General features: G+C 35.4%; 3 protein-coding genes across 8 annotated transcripts in view; 1 reads left to right on the top strand and 2 right to left on the bottom strand.

The window, feature by feature from the left end:
* Nucleotides 1-26528, bottom strand: part of Synj (synaptojanin) — a 566615-nt gene that overhangs the window by 127637 nt on the left and 412450 nt on the right. The window lies entirely within an intron of this gene.
* mam (mastermind) overlaps nucleotides 1-26528 on the top strand; it is a 366289-nt gene that overhangs the window by 237543 nt on the left and 102218 nt on the right. The gene's annotated exons all lie outside the window — the stretch shown is intronic.
* The window catches only part of LOC137243311 (uncharacterized), a 42359-nt gene continuing 18226 nt past the window's right edge, over nucleotides 2396-26528 (bottom strand). The window contains exons 1-3 of one of the 3 annotated variants that reach the window (XM_067770906.1): nucleotides 4498-4513; nucleotides 3971-4360; nucleotides 2396-3034 (exon numbers count right to left, since the gene is read on the bottom strand). In XM_067770906.1, the coding sequence (XP_067627007.1) occupies nucleotides 2516-3034; nucleotides 3971-4000 (549 nt within the window). In that variant the 5' untranslated portion in view covers nucleotides 4001-4360; nucleotides 4498-4513 and the 3' untranslated portion in view covers nucleotides 2396-2515. Of the gene's footprint in view, nucleotides 3035-3970; nucleotides 4994-26528 lie in introns of those variants that run through there. The other 2 variants (XM_067770905.1, XM_067770904.1) reach the window with 2 other exon arrangements.

The raw sequence follows: 26528 nt of genomic DNA, 5'->3' as shown, positions 1-26528 counted from the left end.
AGACATTTGGGCAGAGAGTATAAAAGCAGCAGAAGCTGAGTAATCCTTATTCAGTTTGATTTGAGCGCGCTATTGATTGCGAAGTATAAGTGTTATTCTGAAGTACTTTCAAAGTAGTCTAATAAAGAAAATCTTGCATTATTGAATATTGGAGTTATTTATTCAACAATTTAACGATACGAACGATAGTAAAATAGGTGTAAAATAAGCGGAATTTCCATAAATTCGTTAGAATACAAATTTTTATTATCTCATTATTGCTTAGCGTATTAAAACGCAGCGGCTGCGCTGGCTAGGCCATGTTATGCGAATGAAAGATGATGCTCCGGCCAAGAAAGTGTTCCTATCGGAACCCGCCTATGGAAGCAGAGGTAGAGGGCGGCCCCCACTCCGTTGGAAGGACCAGGTGGAAAACGATTTAAACTCCCTTGGTGTGACCAATTGGCGCCGGTTGGCGGAGCGAAGGAGCGACTGGCGCGCCTTGTTGGACGGCCATAACCGTTAGACGGTTAAGCGCCAATTAAGTAAGTAAGTAAGTAATCGAGTGAAAAATCCAGTCGGCTTTGCTTGGTGCTTCGAATTTTATTGTCAAATGACAATCAAAAATAAATCATTTTCAATAATTTACGAAAAATAGAAAAACACGAAAAAATTCGCTTAATGAAGCAAAAGGGCCTGTATGAAAAGGGAAACTTAATTATTTCATTGTGTGTGATTCGATTAAGTTTCTATGTGAAAACGGTATAAAAAAGTACAAGTTAGAGCTCTCTCAAAATGTTCGTTTTTATGAGAGGCTAAAATTGATTGCGTTTAAAAAAAATTCAAAGGACTCCAAATAAACATTTCGAAGTTTTCGTAAATTTTCTCGAATTTTTTCGACATTTGTTTTTCTTAAAATAATGTAAATAAAAAAATAATTTATGATAAATTCTTCTATTCGCTGCTATGCACATTTGCATAAAATTGTTAGAAAAGTGTTCCCACCAAATTTCAGCATGATATCCTTAACGGCTTCGGAGAACTTTAAAATTTTCTTCTGTTAAATATGGGCGATTCCAGACCCATATTTCCAACCTTTGTTAAACTTGTATTTTGCACATTATCGTATTTTTTTGTTTTTTTTTTTTCAAGAAATAATCATATTTTGTCCTTTTTTCGAAATTTTCGATATTGAAATAGAAGGCGTGGTTATAGTCCGATTTCATACAACACATACTCTAAACCCATATAAGCACATGCAACAAATTTGGTAAAGATTTCTCAATCTTTTCACAAGTTATCGCATTAAAGGACGGGCGAAAATGGTTCGAACTCTTTCGATACTGAAAATTTTGAGATATGTGACTATGTGACCCGATCTATGAAAAGGTGGCTTATGACTCAAAAAAAAAAAAAAAAAAACAAAAACAGCTGTGTACAGCGGTTTCGCAAAAAAACGTCGCAATTTCTTTTTTGAGTCATAAGCCACCTTTTCATAGACCGGGTCACACGCTGTACACAAGTACAGCTGGGCATAAAACCAGCAGAAATTTCAAAGAGCTACGTTGAGATTTGGTCGCTCGTGTTCGCGTTCTATGCTGTATTTTGACATTACATTGAAAATATGTTCACCACAGAGATACCAAAATACTTGTGCCGCTATAAAGTGTATTATTTTGTCCCAGCACTCGTAAGGGTTAATACTATCCGCAAGTCTACATGTCGTATGAGTAACTTTTGTAGTCAAATTCAAAATTATTGAATGTTGGCTTTGTATTTATAAATAAATAATTAAATTACGCTTTCCACTACAACTAAATTACAACATAGTATTTGTATATGGACATACATATGTACATACATACGCTCAAAGTCGTAAGCGCCAAATACACGACACGAACATTTCCGCGAACATTCCGCAATCTTGTTCGCAGCTTTGGCCATACACCATACGAACTTTTGGCCGAACATTAGTTCTCTTTCAGACAGCGATGAATACGGACAACAATTGTGCTGCAGCAATATTGCTCGCTGTGGCAGTTAAGCGTAAAAAAAAGAGAGAAGATCGCAAAAAAAGAATTTGGTGCAAAGAATGGTTTAAAAAACGAGCAGTTCTTGGACAAAGTGAGCTTATTAAAGAACTGGAATTCACGTCACAAAATGACTTTAAAAATTACGTTCGTATGAGTAAGGCAACATTTGACCAACTTTTACAAAAAATTTTGCCACTCATAACGAAACGGGATACAATAATGAGAGAAGCGATTCCCCCTCATCACCGCCTTGCTTTAACTTTGCGCTTTCTAGCTAGTGGCAATAGCTTTGAAGACTTAAAATTTTTGACAGCAATTGCGCCCCAAACGATTGGGAAAATAGTTACAGAGACTTGTGATGCCATAATAAGTCAATTGAAAGATTTTATTAAGGTAATTATTTATTGATTAAATTATTTGTTTTCGACTAAACAAGAAAAGTTTCATGTGTACATATGTGTGTCTGAAAATTATTGGTTTTTTGAAGTAAAAATAAAAATAAATTATTCGTCCGTTTCACACGATGCAAAGAAATTTTGTAAGTTTTCTACCGAGCTCGAATTAATGGATGATGTATCTTCAACGATTCGTACGTTTTGTGCGACTTGAGGTGACATTCTACTACTGTTTATGGACGAGCCGCTACTTAAAGGAGTCGGAACTCTTATTGTATAATTCTGCATGTGTTGGGGCACCGCGTAGTTAAGTTGCGTAGACGTGCGCATTGGGTATTGCGGAATGACATTTGGTGTTAATATTTGACTTGGGTTAAAAACATTTTGGATTTGAATCGCGTGTCTAAATTCCAATGCTCCCAAGCAACCTTGAAATAAAACATCTGATATGATTTTTCGCGCAATCGTTTTCTGGGAGGCCTCCATTTCACTATATTGCGAAGCCCACGATTGAGCCAAGGAGTCACCTTCTGTGGGTTCGCGGCTGTTGGCAAGTCTCTCGCATGCAATTTTAATAAGTTTATCTTCTTCAGAAACTTTTCTTTTGCTTGGTCGAACAGTGAATTCCTAAAAAGAAAGATTTATAAGTTTTTCATTACTTTTCAGCTTCCACAAACAGAAAAAGATTGGAAGGTAGAAGCGAAAAATTTTGATGCACGCTGGAACTTCCCAAATTGTATAGGCGCAATTGGTGGAAAACACGTCAATATAACAAAGCCACCTGGATCTGGATCATTTTATTATAATTATAAAAAAAAATTTTCCATCAAATTAATGGCAGTGGTTAATGCTAATTACGAATTTTTGATGGTGGATGTTGGCACAAATGGAAGAGCGGCTGATGCCGGTCTTTTTAGCGAAACAAAATTTTTTTCATCTCTAAAAACTAAAACATTGAAAATTCCTGACCCTCAGCCGCTTCCAAACTGCGAAGAAAAACTACCATTTGTATTCGTAGCTGACGATGCTTTTCCCCTGTTAGAAAATATAATGAAGCCATTTAGCCACAACACACTCAAGGAAGAAGAAATAATTTTTAACTACCGGCTTTCTCGGGCGAGAAGAATTGTTGAAAACTGTTTTGGCATTTTAGCATCAAGATTTAGAATTCTCCTACAAACTATTAATTTATCACCAGAAAAAGTCACGAAAATTGTGTTAACCTGTTGCTACTTACATAACTTTTTACGGAGGCAAAATGAGGAGACGTATTTTGAAGGTGGATTCGATGTTGAAGAAACAGATCCCGGAGCGATAGAATACGCCGATTGGCATAATGACCATGGACTTACAGCTCTTCAAGCTTCAAGTGCAAAGAATGCATCCAATTTAGCAAAAACTACTCGAGAAAAATATTGTAATTATTTTAATACAGTGGGAGCAGTTCCGTGGCAGAACAATATATTAAATATAAGAAAGTGAATCATTTACGGAATAAAAACAAAATGAATGTTTGTGTTCACAAAAAAAAAGAAACAATAAAATTTTGACTTTTTGTCTTACCTCAAATGTGTTTGTATTTTCATCCTGCATTATGGTAACGCCTGCCAAAGGTTCTTCTTGATCTTTCAAAAAGCATAGGAAATCATAGCACCAAAGAGTAGAAACATATTCATCCTCAGCACCAGCACCAGACTTCAAACTATCTCTCTTTTTTTTGATTCACGCCGATATTGCGCCCGCAAACTACTTATTTTTTTTATAACTGTATCCTTTGTGGCATCAGGATCTACTTCTTTTAATTTTTCGATTAAAGTCGCATAACCATTATTCTTTTTAATTCTATTACAATAATCTTTGATTTTTACTTGCCACAATGATGACAAAGATTTATACATTTCAATAAATTCACTCAGAAATTTTTTATTGTCCATTTTACTTTACCGCCCACGTCTGTTCCGTTCAGAAATTACTACGATTATGAGCTATTTCGCCATACACGCACGAACAGTTCGCGCAAATGTTCGCCAAAAATTAAAATATTTTGATTTTTGGCGAATATTTGCGCGAACTGGCAAACACCACCATACACGACAGAAAAGGTCGCAGAAACATGACATAACGGGAATGCTCGCGGAAATGTTCGTGTCGTGTATTTGGCGCTTTACATACGTACATTTCATCAACTGGTGAGCTATAAACTAATGAATGCTAAAATTTTGTTCTTCAACTGTTTTGTGGTGTGCGGCGCTGCTCTTTTCTCTCTCCATCTGCGCATGTACTCATTTGGTTGCTGGCATTTGTAACATTTTGCTCATTCTCTCGCCTACTCAATTCTCTGCTTAACATTTTTCTTCAATGTAAAAAATACTCATCGTAGAATTCAGCCCCGCTTGCTTGCCTTCCGCAACTTTTTCACTCATTTCCTCTCTGCTATGCTGACATTAGCACATTAAACTTTCCTGTGCTGTTTTACATAGTTTTTTTTTTTTGTTGTTGTTGGTTTAGTAAACGGAAGCTTTTGTTTGCCTTTGTGTCTTGTTTGTTCGTGTAAAACATGAAAACTCATTTGCCAGCTTACTTCGTTTATGAGTGCTTGTACTGCGCATTAAATTTTTACTTCCTTCCGATAGATTTTTTTTAGCTGTAAAAAGTCTTAAATCGTTTGAATTTTCCCTACATTTTCCATGAAACTTTTTCGGAGCATTGAGCCTTTATAACTAGAATAATACTAGCGCTTGAAATAAAATAACTCTGGTTGTAGTTTTGCAAATGTTCCTCTTTGCCTTATTTTGTTGGCGAATGCGGAAACTACCTACATTCATCGAAATGATCTAAAAAATTTAGTCGTACCTACTTCCCCATTCTCATAATCATGTAATGCTACTTTCAGAAACATCAGCAGTATTGACACCCCCGTTATTACTACACACACACTCACTCTAAACAGCGATCAGCAAGAAAATTCAAAGTACAGGCGCCATAAGAGAGAACGCTACGGATTTCGTTCGGTATGCTTACGCGACGAACTTCTCAAAAGGTTTATCATGACTTATATTTGAGTATACCGATTTCTACTAGTCAAGTGTCCCTTGACAACGTAAAGTGGTCTATCTGTACCTCTAACTTTGTGCTGGCAGAGGACTTCTCACTTATTCTGCTAAAAATTTTTACTCTTGGTATTCATTTCTTGTGATACCACAAATACCTTTCCTCTTCGAAACATTTTGAGGACCTGATAAAAGCTACCAGGTCCTTGACGTCATACTCCACAACCTGGCTCAAATTATCTAGAAATGTAGCACCCAGAAAGGGCTGCCGTGCTCCGCTTAGTGCCGTTTCCTCCTCCTCATTCTCTTAACAACTGCAGCATCGACGATAAGGCGCTCCTAACCTTTCTGCGTGCTTATCTATAAGGCAATTACCAGTTAGTACCCCCACAAGTGTGGAAGTTGTATACCTACTTAGGTTGTATACGTGACGGGATCTTTTAGGATCCCATTTTGGCCAGATTTCTTTCTATATTCGGCACCCCGGCGTTTGTGGCCATCTTAGGACCCTAAATAAACTAGATTTTTATTTTCACTGATCTGCCTGTTATTTTAACATTGAGTTATCATTCTCTGACCCAGCGGTTATTTTGATGTCGGTGAGAACCGACTAAAGCCCATAGTTTGATAAGTCAAAAATCGATCTCGAGGTAGTCGGGTAGTACCGCAAAGTGTTACTATCGGAGCGTAGCGAATTCATTGCTGGCAAGGGAGTGTTTTTGTGGTTACAATAGCAACAATAACAACGTTGACTCATCAATCACCAATCACCGAAATATTTTGGCATAATTAAGCGATCTGCTTCCACCAGTAATTTTGGGCACTTACCTTTGCAGCAGGCACCGCCTCAACATCTTCACATTTCACCATTCATCTACAATCATCGGCCCATCATACATGGCCTACATTATGTAAGGCTTTGCTCGATGACCAAACATCAAAAACCAGCATCAGTGTTATATAATAATTTCGTCTGCTGGGCTTTTAAGGACTTATCATACTTCCTGCTTCTAGTTAGATCTGCTATAATCAGCAGTGTTATGTTGGAATCGAGTTTGCAGCTCGGTGTCAAAAGATTGAGCATATTACCAACCAATAACAAAATTAGCAAAAACAGACATATTTTCATATTAAGAATAATCCAAGTATCTATCTTCAAAAAATTGGCAGAGCTATTGCCCAAGTATTATTGGTTGTATTTGGCACTGAGAATGTTGCAATTCAAAATCATCTTTGCTGACACCAGCAGTCTCTAGCAATTTCGACATTTAGCAAACAAATGAAAAACAAACAACAGCAAAAAAACATTAATGAAGCTAACGCTAATGTTACAACAAATGTGCCTGATTTAGTTGAATATGACGAGCATGCCCGACAGCAAATAGCTACAGCGCGGCATAAGCAACTGTCCCAATACCAACAACAACAGCAATCATAGCTTCAACTACACACTGACAAGAACATTCATTAGTGTTACTACTTGTTGGTTGTTGTTGCTTTGATTGTTTACTGTTTTTGTTTTTTTTTGGTATTTGCGACTGTTTGTTGTTGCTGTTGTTGGTGTTGGTAAGTTGTTGTACGAGCATAAATTATTTCAAAATAAACCAAGTGTGACGACACCATAAATCCAAACTTATTAGGGTCAAGTAAAATGGAATAGAGAAGTGCACACTAAGTCGCGTTACAATACAACAACAGCGTAGCACACCATACCGCACCTCACACCGCAGTTCGCTCAATATTGCATTGGGTCTTCAGTGTTGGGTACAACATAGAGAATTGTGCTTCATTGTATGGCATACTTGTTTAAACGGCAAGCTTTACAGATGATAGAACGCTCTTATCAAATTAAAAACGAAATTAAACTGAAATGAAGAGTTTTAAGTAATAACTCACCGTATCTCGAAATTTGAAAACAATATCTAAGGAAACTTGAAATAATACTCAAAATATCTAAAAGAAAAAAAAACAAGGTCCCTAAAGTAATTCTAAAATTTTTCGAAAGTTTTGAACTTTTTATTTTATAGTTTTTTATTTTCTTTTCAGTATGTAGTTTTGTAGCCCAATAAATTTTCGTCTGACAAAATATAAGTTGTAGGTCTATACCTTCAGAGAAAAAAGTTTCAAAATCCGGTACGAATTTCTAGAGACCTATAACCTGCACTTTTTAGGCCAATATTGATTGGGCTACAAAAATGCATATTCACAAAAATTCTGAAAACTCTTAAAAGAATAATTCGAAATTTTCGAGAATTTTTGAGATTGTTTTGCATAGTTGCAGTTACAAATTCATGGAAGTTTTCTTTTAAACTATCGAAAATGAAAAATATCAAGTAAGGAAGGCTAAGTTCGGGTGTAACCGAACATTACATACTCAGCTGAGAGCTTTGGAGACAAATGTTGGAATTGAATGTTGACATAATTTACTTATATACTGTAAAAAATAAATAAAAATAAATGTAAGACGCGGTAACCTCCGAAGAGATCTAAGGCCGAGCTTCTCTTCCAATTTGCGTCGTGCTCCTCTTGATTTTCCCTACAAATTGGCCGGACGGGACCTACATTGTTTTATGCCGACTCCGAACGGCATCTGCAAGGCAGACGAGTTTTCACTGAGAGCTTTTCATGGCAGAAATACACCCGGAACGCTTGCCAAAGACTGCCGAGGGGCGACCACGCTTAGAAAAATTTATACTGTTAAGATATTCAATTTTTTGTTAAAATTTTACTTAAAACTTTTTTTTTTAAGTGGGCGTGTTCGGCATCCGATTTTGCTAATTTTTATTTAGAACATATATGTATAGTAATAGGAGTAAAGTTCCTGCCAAATTTCATCATGATATCTTCAACGAATGCCAAATTACAGCTTGCAAAACTTTTAAATTACCTTCTCTTAAAAGTGGGCGGTGCCACACCCATTATCCAAAATTTTACTAATTTTCTATTCTGCGTCATAAGGTCAGCCCACCTACCAAGTTTCATCGCTTTATCCGTCTTTGGTAATGAATTGTCGCATTTTTTCGGTTTTTCGAAATTTTCAATATCGAAAAAGTGGGCGTGGTTATAGTCCGATTTCGTTCATTTTAAATAGCAATCTGAGACGAATGCCCAGGAACTTACATACCAAATTTCATTAAGATACCTCAAAATTTACTCAAGTTATCGTGTTTATGGACAGACGGACGGACATGGCTAAATGAATTTCTTTTTTTGCCCATATCATTTTGATATATAGAAATCTATATCTATCTCCATTAGTTTATGCCATTACGGCGTAACGTTAGGCGAAAAAACTTAATATACTTTGTAACCTCTGCTCAGAGTATAAAAATATTTGCGGAATGGTAGCCAACGTAGGGAGAGGGTGTTACAAATATTTCGAGGTTGCAGACATTTTTGAATGATATACATTTTATTTATTTTGCGCAATCTGATTGTCTTCTTATAAAGTACATACACCTCCGCGTAACAAAAGAGCAACAAAAATGCTTATTTTTTTCAGTTGTTATATATTTTATATGTTTGTTAATTGAAAAAAAAAAAATATGTCGATTGAATTTTATAAGCAAACAAGCAGACCCGGCAGACGTTGTTCTGCCCTAATTTTGTTCAATCCGCATAACTTTTTAAAAGTTTTCACCGCTTACTCTCCCTCCCCCTTTCTCCTTCTTTACTTTTTCTTCTTTCTAGTTCTTCTTAATAGTTTCTATAGCTTATTCCCAGTCCCCGCCCAAGTCCAAGTCCAAGTGCAACTCCAAGTCCTAGAAAAGTTTGTCTAAAAAAAAAATAAGAGTTGGACCACCGTTACCATTTAGGGGTATGCAAAATAGATGTTGGCCAATTCCCAGACCTTCTCAAATGGTCACCAAATTTCATGAGAATCGGTCGAGCCGTTTGGAAAGCGATCAACCACAAACACTGTGACACGAGATTTTTACATATTAGAGATTATTTAGAGGAATTCCGAAAATACTTTCGTAAAAGTTCGGAAATTATAAAAAAATTTGGCAATCTTTGTGAAAATATAAATTTTTCCTTTAATTCTAGAAAACGTTGGGAGTGTGTATTTTTGTAGATCAATTATTTTTAGTCCGTACAAAGTGTGAATAATATTATTTTTCAAATAATCGTTCGGAAATTAGTGTGAATTTCCAGTGACTTCCGTCTTGTACTCTATCAGCAGAGAATAAATACTCCAACAGTTTTTTAAAATTCTAAACAAAAAATTTTGAATTCATGAGCTTAACACCGGCTTAAAATAATTGAATATTCAGTTATTATGTTTATGAAATGGTACCATCGCAATATGTCAGTAAATCTTTCTTTCTTTCTTTTCAGTTTCTCTTAGAAAAACATAATAACTGAATATTCAATTATTACAAGCCGGTGTTAAGCTCATGAATTTTTAAATAATAAGTATAAATTGAACACACCATTAAACAAACACACAAAAAATTCTGAAATTTTCATGAAGTATAAACTTTTGAAAAAATATAGCTTTTCTTTAATAATTTTTAGTTTCTTCGCAAAAAATGCAGTAATTGTTTTTTGTGTCTTAAATGTTTGAGTAAATCGTGGTCGAGGAGCCAATTTCGAAATTTTTCGAAAGCCGCCGTAAATCTGTATAAATATATGTTTAGTATAATGAACTATTTACATATGAACTGTCTTTCCTTAAAATTATCTCTTAAATATGTAATTTTTGTATTTCCTTTGCAGGTGAGTAACTTTGGAACAATATTTGTGAGCCAATAAATAACTAAAACTGCAAGTATTAACTCATATTTTTCATGAAAATTTAACTTCAAAAACCAACAATTCAATTTTTAAGAAAATGCTTAAAGCACAGTAGTTGAAACCTAAAAAGTCGAAAAAAGAGGTTTGCGTGACATGTGGGACACTTTGACTTGGTGTTGCTTAAATTTTAAGAAATTTTCCTTGACCCAGTATTTTAAAATTTTTTTGAAATTTTAGCACTTAAGGGCGATTATCTGTGTGACAAAAAAAAAACATAAACAAATAAAAAAATGTGTTACCTTATTGTTGCGATAAATTAAAACTTTTCAACAATGACGCACGGGACAATGAATACAAAAATGCACGTGAAGTTTATGTTTGAAAAAGTTTAAAAAAAGATCATTGATATTATCAATAATAAATACAGAACAATATAACTTACTAAAAACAACACAAAGAAACAGAGCGAAAGCTAAACAGAGGAAGATAGAGTGTCATCGGCTTGTAATCCATCGATTAATCGAGCAAAATCTGAACTCGATTTTCATTGCTTTAAAGTGACTTGTTTTTAAACTGAAATTGCAGTCGCTGCCATTGCTGTTGCCGGCTTGCGCACGTAAATAAACAAATCATTAAATACAAATGAAGTGGTATTGGTATAACACACACACACACGTACACATATGCACACATCTCCTCGTGCAAACAAACAATTTGATTCGCATGCATGAACTCACTCAATCGCTAGTTTTCTCATTGTCCGTTGTTCGTTGCTGCTCGCTGTTTTGTCGTCAACATTCGGCGGCAATACACCAGCTGCACTTTTTATTATTTTGTTATTGTTGCTTTTGTAGTTGTTGTAGTTATTGTCGTCATTGTGTTTGCTGACTCTGGCTGATTTTTTGTTTGTCTTCGAACAAACGCTATCTAAAAATAAGCATACTGGGAAAGGGTATGCCCACGGTTGCCGTGTAATAGATTTATTTGGGACCAAATTTATTTGGAATAAGGACCAAGGTTTAAACGAAGGGCTTACATTTACATTAAGTAGGAGTGAGCTATTAACCTTCACAACCTCTGCCAGACAATGGAAAAAGTGTGCGTCCCTGGATTTGAGTAATCTTGCATGCAGTCTTGGAAATCGGCTGAGTAAGTGATGAATCAACTCCGTTTCTTCTCTCTCTGACGGCTTCTGCAGAGGGAGCTTGTACAAGGTATTCGCCACCATCGCACAGTGGTCGGTTCCATAGGCCAAAAATTAAATAATAAAATTGAAAAGTTTGTCACCAAATGTGTCGTTAGTATCTCTTATTAGAACAGCCTTTTAAAAGGTATATCTGTTTTTGTTGTATTCGACCTGTATTCTCTTTAAGAATTTCTTCAAAAGTGAGGTTATGGTATTAAAAATGAATATTGAAGTCAAAGGTAATTACTTAATTTTGAAATAATTTTAGAGCCTATAACTTGTTGTTTTTTTTTGTTTTTTTTTTGTTATTCAAAATTTCACCAGTGCCTTTTTAGTGTTTATTTGCACAAATATTTAAATTTCAGCTAAAGGTTTAGTTGGGTTCCTCACCGATCCTCACGTTGGGACTTATATCTAATTATTAGTCAAAGTTTTAAGATTCTAAAGTGTTATATCAGCTGCCACTTTTTGCCATTAACTATGTTTTGCGACAGTTTTCAGATAGCGTCACCCTGAAAAATTATTGTCGTATGTTATACGTTCTCACCTGTAACATACGACATTATTTTATCCAATCGACGATATGCAAATGTAAACTTTTGTGTGTGTTTGTTGTTTTGCTATTGTTATGTATGCAAGATCTTTAAATAAATTTAATTTCTTTCTTTAATCCTATTAAACATTGTATTTGCGATAGACACATCTTACCACTTTTCCCCCCACATCTACTTACTTTTTGTATGCATGCGGTGAAAGTGGGTGGTTGTGGGTCGGTATAAAGGTATTACCCGCACCAATTTAATGAAAAAAAAATTTTCACATATTTCTAAAGCTGTGACCAAAGTTTCACGTTGATATCTCTACTGGAAGTATTTTTGGCCACCAACTCCATATAAGACCGACCAGTGTGCGTCGAAGCATCAGTGCAAAAGCGCAATGACCTGTGATGACACTCGTATATACTAACACTGCAGATTTGTTTAGCATGAGAAAGAAGCTAGTTTCTTTCATATCCAAACTCAGCCATAAGGGCCTTGAGACCTCGTAATCATCGCGGTTGGCCCACAGAAAAGTCCGTTGCCCTAATCTTATATTCCTCGACCTAGGGCGGTAGTATCATCTAAAAATTTAATCCCCTTAATATAACTGTGTCCAGGGTTATAGAAAAAGGAAATTATAAGATATCTTATAAACGCCATCGACGCTCGACACCTCCGCACGCTATCCGACTTTATAACATTGAATTTTTATACCTTAAGGCTACCTGGCTGTCAAAGAGGATTGTTACATTAGTGTCTGAGACCGTTCTATTCTGGAGCAGTCCGGCTGCTCTCTATGTGGCACAGACCTACGCCTGGAGTACATTGCAGATACTTTCAGTACACTCCTGCTCGCTTTTCCATTTCCAAGCCGTTTGTGTTGATTCTAATTCCCCTACCACTGTCTGGGCCCTCCTCCCTCGAAGTATACCTTATGTTCTGCAGCTGGAAGTCAACAACCTCTGTGATATGGTCGGTGTCGGGCGTTAGCTCAATTTACTCTATTACCTATTTAGAATACGGAAAATTTCCGTTTACATTAAGATCTTTTCGGAGAAAGGCCATAGCCACATACATGTTTTGTGTGGAGACCAAACATACTTCACCCGATAATAGTTTAAGCCGATTTTGCACTAGAACAAAGAAAATAATGCACGGCTTTACTTTAACTGTTCGGCATTTTTTTTTAATGCTCACTTTATTCTTTTTTACAAGAACATAGCGAAAATAAATAAACGTAACTGAGTTGAAAAAATATGACTTGATAAAAACCAGCATAATGATAATGAATGAAATAAAATTTGACGTTATGACCATTTCATATGGTTATAACTTCAATTGAGTTTATGGCCATTTAAAGTGGTCATAAGGTCAACTGACGTTGTGACCTTTAACTTTTGTCACCCCTCATAGTCAGACGGTACGTTTGATATCTTAATGTGTATACAATGCACCAATCCTTTAGAGAAGGGACCACTTTTGTTCCAAATGGACCAAAGTGGTAACCGTGTATACCACAGCCTTCGTTGTGTGCAAAAATAGGAGAAGTGATATTTGTTTAATGTATACACTTTTTATAAATATGTGCTTTTTCCTTGATAAACTTAAAGCGAAAAATTGCGAATTCGATTACTTTTACGGCGAAGCGTAGGCAAGTCATGTTTATTTAAGTAACAGAAACCTAAAATGATGAATATTATACCCTACTGCAGGCGCCCATGGATGTCACAGATATAGCCAACATAGTTTAAAAAGTAATTGATACCGGAATAATCAGAAAAAGTTTAGAGTAAACTAAGCCAACATTTTTGTTTGAATTACATACTGCGAAACGTGTTGGCGTTGAAACATAATGGAAATTGGAACACAGCTGGTGGGGGACGATAACAATATTAGCTGCAAATTGTTGTTGTTGTGTGCTTATTTTTATTTACCAACCATTGCTGTTGATGAGGTGTTGATGACGAAGGGAAATGCATTTGTTGTTTTCGCTCCTTTTCTTTGTGCTGTTGTATTATAACGGTTGTTACATGCGCGTATATACATACTAAAGCGCTTGCTTGCATGCATGAGTCCCTGCCAACGTGAGTCAATAACGGTGTAAATTTCAATTCGTAATTGCATGCAAAACGCAATGATACACTAACAATAACAACAATACTAAAAAAATAAATAGCCCTTATTAAATTCCGTTAAATTGATTAATGCTAAATTGCAAAAATACAAAAAACATATATTTCATAAATATGTAAATGAGCCTACTTAATTAATGACTTAAGTTCCTGTGAAAGGATGCGAAAACTGCACGATTTGCATAAAGGATTAATAAATCATTAATTGAGCTGTCAAAAAGTAAAAAAAAACAGATGTATGACAGAATGGACAAATAAAAAGTTGACAAAGGGCTATAAATTTTAGTCCGTGGGATAATTAGCAGATTGCACCTTAATTAACAGAGTCCAAGTTTTTTAAAGTATGAGTTGTTTTAAAAATATTCACTGCTGCAGAAAATAAAGTACGATGACGCACCCCCACTTATGTGTAAAAACTGCAACAAAAACAAAAATTAATATGCATATTACTTACTCGCAAAAAAAAAACATTTCCCTTATCCGAAACATATTAAGAATTGCTGACACTTAAAAGTCCTGCATTGCAAATCATTTTCGCCTGTCATTAATTTATAAACACATTCATAAACACCAACACACATACATGTATTTGTTATGATTTTATAATAACAAGAAAAAAGCAAAACAACAACAAAGTCCTCCAAACGTCATCTGTATATGTGCGCTTCATTCGTCGACTTGTCGGCTGCTGCTGCTGTCTGTTGTCTGTTGTCAATTGTCGAAGTTGATATTTGTCAACCAATATTCATCCGTCATCAGCCCGCCAGCCGCCAACCGTCGGCCACCTACGAACAGTTCCAACAGCTGTGGAAGCGATGTACGAGTTTTTTTTTTTGTTGCTGCAGCGGTATAGAGCCTTGAAAATCAAGTAAAAATCTGTTTGATTAAACGCAATTAAATAAAGCAAATCGAATTAAGTGTACAACACCAACAACAGCAGCAACAAAGCAACTGAATTGGATCGAATCAAATTTGATTTACTTACAAGCGTCGTACGACTAATTTGATTACATACTTTACAACAATGGCAAGCTCAAATTTACAGCGCGTTTAAAATCAGATATTTTCGATTGGCTGAAAACAAAAAACAAAAACATTACCTTGAGTTTATCTATGTAAATAGTGTTAATTAGTGACTTTATCGAAATAGAATCTGTAAAGAAGAAGACAGACTTTTGGCGCTTAATTTCAGGCAGAAACAAAATGAAATGAAGAAAATTGAATTAAGATAAATTAAATAAAAATAAAAACAAATAAATTAAAAATAAATAAAACAAAATAGAATGATAAATTGAATTAAAATAAAAAAAATAAATAAAAATAAGATTTAAATAAATAAAAAATTAATAAAGTAAAGTAAAATGAAATAAAATAAAACTGCCTTAAATTGAATTAGAATAAATTGAATCAAGTGAAATTAAATTAATATAAAATTAAAAAAATAAAAATTAATCAAAATAAGAAAATAAAATAAAAGAAGATTTAATTAAATTAAAAATACTTATTATTAAAAATTCATGAGCTTAATACCGGCTTATAATAATTATTATGTTTTTCTAAGAGAAACTGAAAAGAAAGAAAGAAACATTTACTGGCATATTGCGATGGTCCCATTTCGAAAACCGCCAGGAATTCATTGTCAGGCAAGTTCGCAATGTTATCAAAGGTTTCACCGATATTCGAACCGGGAATCACACGGTGAAACTACAGTTGCCTTAACCACTAGGCTATCCTGCTTGTATTTGTCTCCTTGCTTAGAAGATAACTGAATTAAGCAAGGAGACAAATACAAGCAGGATAGTCTAGTGGTGATGTGAAAACCTAGGTTAGGTTACCTGCGTGTCGGCTGTGGCACCAAGTGGCGCCTCCTTTCCTAGATGGTTAGAATTGAATTTTTCTCGACGGTCTTCCTCGCCAGATCCACATTTAATAAAAATACTTTATTTGAACACTGCTTTCAAATTTACTTTACTTAATAATTAATTCTCACTCACAGAGACGTCTGCAGTCTTAGGTTGCCAAAATTATTAATGGTGGTGCAATATATAAAAATGCCGATGGCACTATTGCCATTCGTCATTTTTATATTTCATTTATATTAAACATACTTTGCATACTGTCTTATACATTGTATTACAACAGCTGACTACTTATTAGAATACGATTGGACATGTTTCTTACTCTTTCTTACAGAGTGCACCATTCACAATGACACATCTTGCATTGTCAGCAATGGCGTTGCCAGATGTGTCGTTATGTATTAAAATAGGGAATTTTATCACTACAGTTAAGGCAACTGCAGTTTCACCGTGTGATTCCGGTTCCAATCTCGGTGAAACCTTTGATAACATTGCGAAATTGCCTGACAATGAATTCGCGGCGGTTTTCGAAATGATACCATCGCAATATGCCAGTAAATGTTTCTCTCTTTCTTTTCAGTTTCTCCTAGAAAAACATAACAATTTAATATTTAATTATTATAAGCCGGTGTTAAGCTCATGAATTCTTAATAATAAGTATAAATTGAACACACCATTAAAACAAACAAACATAAATTAAAAATAAATAAAATAAAATAGCAATTAATTAAATTAAATAAATAAATAAAAAATAAATAATAGGATATCGGGTCCCAGAGCACAGCGAAGGGAATGAATTTCTAAATGAGATGGCCAGGAAAGGTTCCGAAATTGAGATAAGCGAGGACGACAGCTCCTTACGACCTCACTGGTTGTCTTCTTAGGAAAATCGAGTATAATGAGACTGGGGCAACAGACTTACTGTGGACGAGCTGGGTTGATTTCGTTGTCTCAAGGTCCGTATGGCCACGTTTGGATAGGAAATCAACTAGCTTCCTTCTCAAGGTAAGAAAATCTGCAGTGAGCACTTCCGGCTGTCATCAGAGATAATTTGTAACAATGCTCCGATGGTGGCGCACCAACAAGCTAAGCTCCCTGTGCAGAATGGAATTAGGAGTAGATTCATCACTTTCTCAGCCGATGGTCAGGAATACAAACAAGACTAAGATTTCTGGGCGCATGATTTTTCGACAGTGTGGCGGAGGTTGGGAAAGTGGATCTTTCACGCCTACTTAGGTTCATCAAAGAAAGCTTAAGATTCGTTGTAATCTAGTTGAACGAATGTGCCGCCACCCGACACTCAGTGAGGGCACCCACAACATACAAAAATTTCTCCGATTGGAGGTGTGGGAATTCCCACCCACGCCCACTTACCCTTACCTAAATAAAACAAAATAAATTAATAACGCTTATCGATCAAAATAATTAAAATCCCGGTGGTGTTATTTCACTGGGCGTTATTTTCCTGTACCTTAAGGTACGGTTTAGGTCGCTTTCATGCATGCCAACGAAAGTGCAATCAATCTACCTACCAAGTTAAAAAACTGTCAATTAAGTGTAAGCGATTTCATACTAAGCAATGCTTGGCACTTTTAACTGCAGCACAATCAAGTGGAAAGTACTTTTTTTAACGAAAAATACTAGTAAAACTGTAATAAAAATCGGAACTTTAGGAAATTTGTGCACTAAATTTTCCGGACAACTTTTTCAATAGAATCGTACCACATGATAATTACAATCACACTGTGCAAGAGTTATTTTCAACAGGACTTTCCAAAAAGAAGGAAATATAAGTATTTTTTGAAATTCTTTTCATTTGCACATTCATATATTTACGGGTTTTGTTTAAAATGAGCTGAATATGTGCTTTCAACTGCTAAGTGTGAGCACACCTTAACTCAATTTAGCACCTGCAGTTGATAAATGATATTCTTTTTGCCTTCTGGCTATTAGCTAACGCCAGGATGGGATAACACTCAGAGGCTCCCTAAAGGGCCCATTACTGATACTTAGCATAGACTTGACTTGACTTGGCAACTTAGCCACGATTATACTCCACGGGCATCATAAGCAGCTTTGAAATTTATTTTTAAATAAATGTCAATTTGTAAGACAAAATGTCAAAATGAATTGGAAACAAACAGATGGCATCTCAAAATGTAAAAGTCACTTAGAACTTACATAGAATATCAAAATTCAACGGACTTCTAAGTCAAGTTAAGTGTTGCCAAGTTTTGAGTAATCAGTAACATGCAATGTTCATTTAGCAGAACTGTGACAGTCCTCAAGTCAAGTCAAGTCTATGCTAAGTATCAGTAATGGGCCCTTAAGTTGTTTCTTCATTTAACTCTTTTTATGCATTACTAACATGCGGCCACCGTGGTGTGATGGTAGCGTGCTCCGCCTACCACACCTTATGCCCTGGGTTCACACCCCGGGTAAAGCAACATCAAAATTTTAGAAATAAGATTTTTCAATTAGAAGAAAATTTTTCTAAGCGGGGTCGCCCCTCGCCACTGTTCGGCAAGCGCTCCGAGTGCACTTCTGCCATGAAATACTCTCAGTGAAAACTCATCTGCCTTGCAGATGCCGTTCGTAGTCGGCATAAAACATGTAGGTCCCGTCCGGCCAATTTGTGGGGAAAATCAAGAGGAGCACGACGCAAATTGGAAGAGAAGCTCGGCCTTAGGTCTCCTCGGAGGTTATCGCGCCTTACAATTATTTTTTATTTTAACATGCATTCCTTTACTAGTATTCCACTTGCAAACAAACTCGCGTACAAACTTTGACTTCCGCTTTTTGCAATCTTAAGCATCGACTGAAAATGTGCTTTATCTATACTGTACAATATGTTATAATTTGCAAAATGTCAACACCACAATAACCGGATGTGAAATAAATCGATCACAATTGCATACATTAACCTTTGACACAAACGATGAAAAACAAACAAATTCCATTTACTTCTAGGAGCAATTTTTAATTAATTAAATCGATGAAAATGGAAATTTAAACCATTCAAAGCACTCAAACTCAACTCTTTTCCGTAGGCAACATAAATAAATTCCTCAACTTGTGTTCTTCATTCACTTTATAATGCGCGCTGCTAAGTACAAAATGTCAGTGAACAATAGCGCTGAATGCGAAGTATGCATGTGTGTGTGTGTGTGTATGTGTATTGGCGACGATAATGGATCGTCGTTATTGCTTCATATGCATACGAACTCGGTAGTTACACAGCCACACACAAGCGCACCATGGGCATTTGTCGGCGTTGTTCGGTGTCACCTTTGAACTTCCGGTGCCCGACGAACGACCACCGCCGAAAGCGTCAATCGTACGGAAATATTTGTTCTAGCCGATGCCTGCAACCAAACATACAGAAACGTTTGCAGTTGTAATGAAGTATGTACATATTTGGGACCTGCTGAATCCAATTTGGATGCCTATACATATATTAACTACTTATATATCGCAAGATTTTATGCAAAAAGTTTATAGCTTTTAGGTTCGAAACCTACTTAAAATTTTATCACATTTTTAGCATCATTGTTTAAGTGTATTTTTGTTGTACAGGCATTTGGGATATAATCCAGTGCACGTTATGCCAAAGGCTACCAGTCACCTTCCGAACGAATTTCATAACCTTTTAGTGTACTTCAGAGGCGAATTCGATAAATGACATACATATGAATGTTTACGTAGTACTACTACATATTGCGAGCATAAACCCAATGGGCAACTCCCAGAAAAATGTTTCAAATTGGAAGAAAATCAGCTTGGATGTTGAAATTACCAATTTTTTTAATTTAGAATGTATACAGAAAGGTGGCAACCCAGCTGATACTTTTATTGAAGAAACTTTGTGAAATATCTTTTTGATACTTATATTGACATATTTGATTTTACTTTTTTTAATTTTAAACACGTGGCAACCTTGTTAAGAGGTACATCCAAGAAAGCAACATCCAAGTAAGAGAGCTTAAAATATAGCGTATTATCAACAGCAGCGCATGAAAAAATAGCAGTGGCAATTTTTTTAATCAAATTTCGTCTTTAAAATCCTTTTTTTAATTATAGAATTTGTAAGAAAAATTTATTTTAATTTTGTAACTGGAATTATGCAAACCTTCCTCAAAAATATTTTCGAAAAAAATTGAAAATTGGAGAAAACTTACGAAAATTCTGAACTCAAAGTACTTCCTAAATTTTGTTACTGCAATTATACAAAGCAAACTCAAAAATATATTTTCGATAAAAATTGAAAAATAGAGAAAACTTACGAAAATTTCGAACTAAAAATATTTCCTAAATTTTGTTACGGAAATTATACAAACCACACTCAAAAACATTTTCGAAAAAATTCGAAAATTCGAGAAAACTTACGAAAATTTAGAACTCAAAATATTTCCTGAATTTTGTAACTGAAATTATGCAAACCAAACCCAAAAACATCGAAAAAATCGAAAATTCGGGAAAAATTTACGAAAGTTTCGAACTCGAAATATTCCCTAAAATTGTAACTGTTATTATGCAAACCAACCTCAAAAACATTTTCGAAAAAATTCGAAAATTCGAGAAAACTTACGAAAATTTAGAACTCAAAGTATTTCCTGAATTTTGTTACTGCAACTATAGAAACCAACCTCAAAAACATTTTCGAAAAATTGGAAAAATCAAGAAAATATACGAAAATTTAGAACTCAAAATATTTCCTGAATTTTGTAACTGAAATTATGCAAACCAAATTCAAAAACATTTTCGAAAAAATTCGGGAAAATTTCGAACTTTAAATATTTTCTGAATTTTGTCACTGAAATTGTACAAATTCGAGAAAATTTTACGAAAATTTCGAATATTTTATTTAGAGCTCTCTAAATTTGTTTGAGTGTGCAGTTTTGTAGCCGAATCAATTTTAGTATCAGAAAGTAAAAGTTACAGGTCTCTCAAAAGTCGCATTGATATTTTTGACAGTTATGGTTGTTTTAGGCTTTCTTCCTTGCAAATTGTTAATTTTTTCAAGGGTTTTTTTTACATGAAATTTTCCAGGCACGCCTAACCAACGAACCGATCTCATTTCAATGACTTTGTTTCGCTTATTAACGTTGATTATCGTAACGAAATGATATCGGTTCGTTGGTTAAGCATGCCTGAAATTTTCTATTTCTTGAGGTTGAGTAGTACGAATAATAAAGACCCTTGTTAGGCACTTCTGACTGTGTCACGCGTTTTTAGAAATTATCGAAAATTAAAAGCAAAAAATGCAATTTTGCGAGGAGCAGACAACGTAAGTGACACTGGATTTGCCCATATGTACTCTTACATCCATTCATATATGTTTGTCTGTTAATTTGCCATTTCCGCTTGAGTAGTGTATATTTGTTTGTACAACAACAACGTAAAAAGTCACTTGCGTGCGATATTAAATTTATTTCAGTTTAATAAAATTAAAAGTGATTTTCATCGAAAGTTTCAAAAACAACATCAAAATTCATTATCTAAAGCCTTATGGATACGAAGGCATTAGGATCGTAAAAGAGAACAAGATTGTTACCGAAGCCGCCGGGGCGTCGTTAGAGACGTTTTTAAAACTAAAATTAAACTAAACTGAATAAAAAAAACTTTAAATGGAAATAAAAGTTTTACAGAACCCGACGAGCAAACTTTTCCAGAAGGAACACACTCTCGAAAACGGTCCAAACTCCAAAATGTCTCAAGAAAAGTTGCTCAAACTATTTCGTAGAACTCTTTTCCATTTTTTTGAACACTGAAAGAAAAAAATCTGGCAAAATGAACCGATTTACAGATCAATTATTGATTCTGATTTGATCCGTATGATCAAACCAGACAGATGTTATGACTTTCTCTATCTATCCACCAGCCCTCTCCTCTGTCTAGGCCTCTTCCCCTTATATTTACTCCCCCTCTGAATTTTCTAGTTTACCTTAATCGGCTCATTCAATTGTCCTTTCTCTTTTAATCTTCCGTTAATCTTTCTGTTTTTCTTTGTATTCATCCCGCTTTTGCTCTTATCCAAGTCTAACTCTCACTAACACTTAATCTTATCCTTATTCTTAATCTTCCAGTTAACCTCTTTTCACTATTTTTTCTCAAACAATTACCGTTATTCTTACTTTTAGTCTCACTATCTATCTTCCTTTTGTTTTCTTAACTTTTCCGGCTTCCTTCAAACTTTTTCTATTTTTCTTCCCATTTAATCTGTTTTCTCTTTTCTTTCATGTCCCCGTTTCCAATATGAAGATCGAATTTGGCTTTTGTACTAATGATTTCATCCGTTTAGAATTATTGCGTCTGGTTTTTGTTAAATTTAGACCAACCGACTTGAGGCTCACGATGGCCATACTGACTGGACACTGCCTTCATGCTTATAAGTTAGGCCTCGTCAGTAACAGCAAGTGTAGGAAGTGTGAGCTGCAGGAAGAAACGGTTGAGCACGTTCTGTGTTCGTGTTCTGCGCTCGTCAGGCCAAGGCTCCGGCTATTAGGGGCGGCAGAGTTGCCAGATCTCGAGGCAGCAATTAAGCTGGGTCCTAGAAAACTGCTAGTATTTGGCAAGAGGAATAGGAGGCTTAGAATATACCCGCGGTAGGTATGCCTGTCGTAAGAGGCGACGAAAATACCAAATTGTTTAAACGGGTTGAGTGGCGCAACCCTCTCAAGGGGTTGCCAGCGCAATATATAGCTTCTCCAACCCAATTGTCAACCGCACCTACCCGTGGCGAATCCTGCTTGATTAACAGCCAAGGCTCTGGCGACCCCGAATTCCTGATGGATCTATGGGGTGGGAGGGCGGTATGGTCTAGAAGGTTGCATGTGGTCATACCAAATCGTTCCCGAGATGGTCGGGCTAGTACCTTTATGGTGTTTGTTAGCGGAACGTAGCGGATCTGCATCCAGCAAAAGACCATCAACATCGATAACACTCCCCAAGGCCTTCGGAGAAACGCTAACCAACGAATCACATTTTCTCGCGTGAACCAAAGTTCATGAAATAAACTTCTGTGAATGAGACGCAAATTGTCCCGGGGTGCCACGTAGAAAGCTTTTCGATTATATATTAATGAAATTATAAGACATGAAAACTACCCTATACGGAGTGTTATTTTTGTTTTTTTGCGATCATAAAATTTGTTATCATCATTTTGCTAAATATATTTTTTTAAATTTTCATTTGTATGAGTACGTAATATACCGAAGTGTCACATGACAAAAATTATGCTATATATTCACGGATATTGTTGTATATGTTATTTATTTTATCTCACAGATCTTGAAAAAAAGTAAGCTAACTCAAAAATCGCAATATTTTAAGTTATGCGTACTAGTACCAGGTTTCTCAACTTAATATCCAACAATCTGAATAAACAATTTAGTGGGCGCTTTCCGCGAACAAAACGGTTCACCAATCGTTGACTGATAACTTTCTAAACGCAACGCTGAGTATTTTTGATTCACTCAATAGTTGGGATTTAATTATGAGTATAAATTTTTTTCGCTACATTTGCTCAGCGTTTTTATTGGCTGCCTTACAGTGCTTTGACATTTTAAGGTGTTGGCTAAAAATAAAGTTTTTCTTCTTAATATTATAATGAAGTGTGCAAATTAATTTAAGAATTAGTTTTCCTTAAAATTTGAGGATAACTATTTCGATTGGCAGTTGTCTCACTTTGTCATTATAGAACAAATTTTCCATCACTCAACTGCCGGAAACGAGTTTGTAAGGTATCAACAAAAATTGTGTTCGCTGAAAGCGCTCAACTACACTGAAAGAAATAGTGCTAGTAAAACCAACAAAACGGTTCTGTTGTTCTTGACTTAACAGAGATTTGGGAAATTATGGTTAATTCGACCGAGTTCTTTGTGAAGCGAACAAATTAGTTTAGTCATTTCAACAGAAGAGAAATTGTCGCTCTTAAGTTAACAAAATTCTGTAAAATTGGCAGATTCCTAATCAATCTAACTGATTTTTTGTTAACACAACTGATTTCACTGGTCATTTCAACAGCGATCAACAGTCAATACATGAGCAAATTTCAAAGAGAATTTTACGCTCACTGCGCTCTTATTTGTACTTATGTAGGCTGTGTACTATACGTATGCACATATTTACGTATGTATATGGCGGCCGCCGTGGTGTGGTGGTAGCGTGCTCCGCCTACCACACCGAAGACCCTGGGTTCACACCCCGGGCAAAGCAACATAAAAATTTTAGAAATAAGGTTTTTCAATTAGAAGAAAATTTTCCTAAGCGGGGTCACCCCTTGGCACTGTTCGGCAAGCACTCCGAGTGTATTTCTGCCATGAAAAGATCTCAGTGAAAACCTTGCAAATGCCGCAACATAGGTACTTTCGTACAAAGCTATCACAACAACGCAGTTGATTCAACATCTTGTTGCGATGGATAAAAATTGCCAGAAATTTCGGTTGAATTTACCCGTATTTCGGTTGATTTTACCAGTCTTTTTCTTTCAGTGTAAATCTCCACTACTCTCCGCGCATTAATTGAACACCACAGGGCAGCGCAGAACTATGGCATTAAGAGACGGTACTAGGTCTAATTATGTCCCCTCAAAGTACTTTCAACTGACACTTGTGACATTGTGATTTTAAAAAATAAGAATTACCCCCTTATGTAGACCTTTGGAATACGTTCTCAATTGGTTCAGTCATAGGTGGTTCTGAGACAATCGCAGCCATGACCTAAGCGCTTTTCGCACAATTGTACTGTTTCGCTGCGCATCTGATGGGCACCACTCCGGGGATAGTTATGTAGAGGGGAATGCCGCTTTGTGTGACTTTCTCCAATTTTTTTCTGCAGAGTATATGTACATACTTAGTAAGCTTTCGATGTTTTCTGCCTAAACTGGTTCAACTCGAAATTGTTTTTTTTTTTTTAAGATTTAAGGATCCAACGAAGATAACCAACAGATGAGATTATGCTGACATTTCTAGAATACCAAAAAAAAACCAAAATAGCGAACATAGATGTCTTTGGATCTCATTTGTATATTGGAACTCTATGAAAAAAACAAATATTTTTTTGCGTTTTTCCAAAAAATTTAAATTTTGGATTACTTCTGTTCACAATAAAACGTGCGACATTTTTTTTTTTAACAATTTTAGAAACATGCTCTAAAGTCCGAACACTGCCAGAGTATGAAAATGAACAAACCAATTTGTTTGTTTGTATATTGAGTTGGAGCTTTATGGCCAGTAAAACATAATGGAAATTTAAAGCTGGCCTATTTCCCTTTATTTGAAGCAAGTTCCGTACAAAACCGAAAAGTTAAAATCAATTACAAATTTCCAAAAAATTAAATTGAATACGTGTCGTCCGTATAGTATTTAAAGTATTGTGGCGAATGTTAACATCGCTAGGCTGTTAGTAAATAATCCCGCAACAACAAAAACATGAAGCAGCTACTCTTATGAACACGTAAACATTAAAGCGAGCCATACATGTGTACATAGACACATTAATCATCATTTACACACATATGTACATATATAGAAGGTGACGAAAAGATATCTCACGCACACATATGTAGTCATCAGCCGAAGTAGTTGCTCACAAATACACACGCACATGGCTAGTAGAAAACTATAAACTACAAATATATATGTACATATATAGCTGTTAACCAAGCAGGAGGTACAATTGTTCTCGAATACATTTTCGTGAAATGACTAGCCCTTTGGAGAAATATGCGAACGAGGCAACAGAGAGTATACAAGCAGCGCAAGCTGAGTAATAACGAATCACTTTTGATTTAAGCACGCTATTGGTAGTGAAGTATAATTGTGAAGTACTACTCCCAAAGTAATCTAAATAAAGACCAGTTTGCAATAATGAATAGTGGAGTTATTTATTCAACAGTTTAGCGATTCGAACCTTAGCAGAAAGTGCAGAAATATCAGAAATCCCCCGAATTCGTTTCAGTGTGAGTTATTTGAGCTTTTGGGCCATGAATAGCTTTATGCAATAATCACAGATCTACGTTTTTGTGACTCAAACTTTTCAAGCTAAATAGGTGCATTGCTGCACTGATTTTATTATTAAAATAGCTTCGAAAATTTGTATATTCGCCGAATTTGATTCCACGTCGTTTCTTTTCGTACACTGCTCAATGCTGAATATAATGTAAGTATTCGCTACTGATAACGTATTTAATGATTGCTTGATTGAATGAGCTCGTGAAATATTTTGCTATACTTCATTAAACAACAAAATTTATAGCATTTGTTTAAAACAAATTGTTATTTAATTTAAAAATACGTTTACATAATACATTATGTTCCTTTAGTTGTTACGCATAACAATCGTAAATTATTATTTTAAATTTTGCTCATATTTTTGCGGGTGTTTCAGCAAATTATTTAAGAATAAATTAACCTTTGGTTAGACAAATTGATCGATCCGAGGGCGATAACATGGTACGTAAGCGTACACACTTTGCACGTGAATACATATGTATGTACATACATTGTATACACATATATACAAAAACATTTCAAAATAAAACAAGTAGGAAAGTCTAAGTTCGGGTGAAACCGAACATTACATACCCAGCTGTACACTTGAAATGGTGTTGTTGTTT

Source organism: Eurosta solidaginis, chromosome 3, assembly GCF_040869045.1.
Source record: "Eurosta solidaginis isolate ZX-2024a chromosome 3, ASM4086904v1, whole genome shotgun sequence".
Classification (NCBI taxonomy): Eukaryota; Metazoa; Arthropoda; class Insecta; order Diptera; family Tephritidae; genus Eurosta; species Eurosta solidaginis.
Note: the sequence above shows the minus strand (reverse complement) of the source record. Positions and strands in the feature narration are given on the sequence as shown.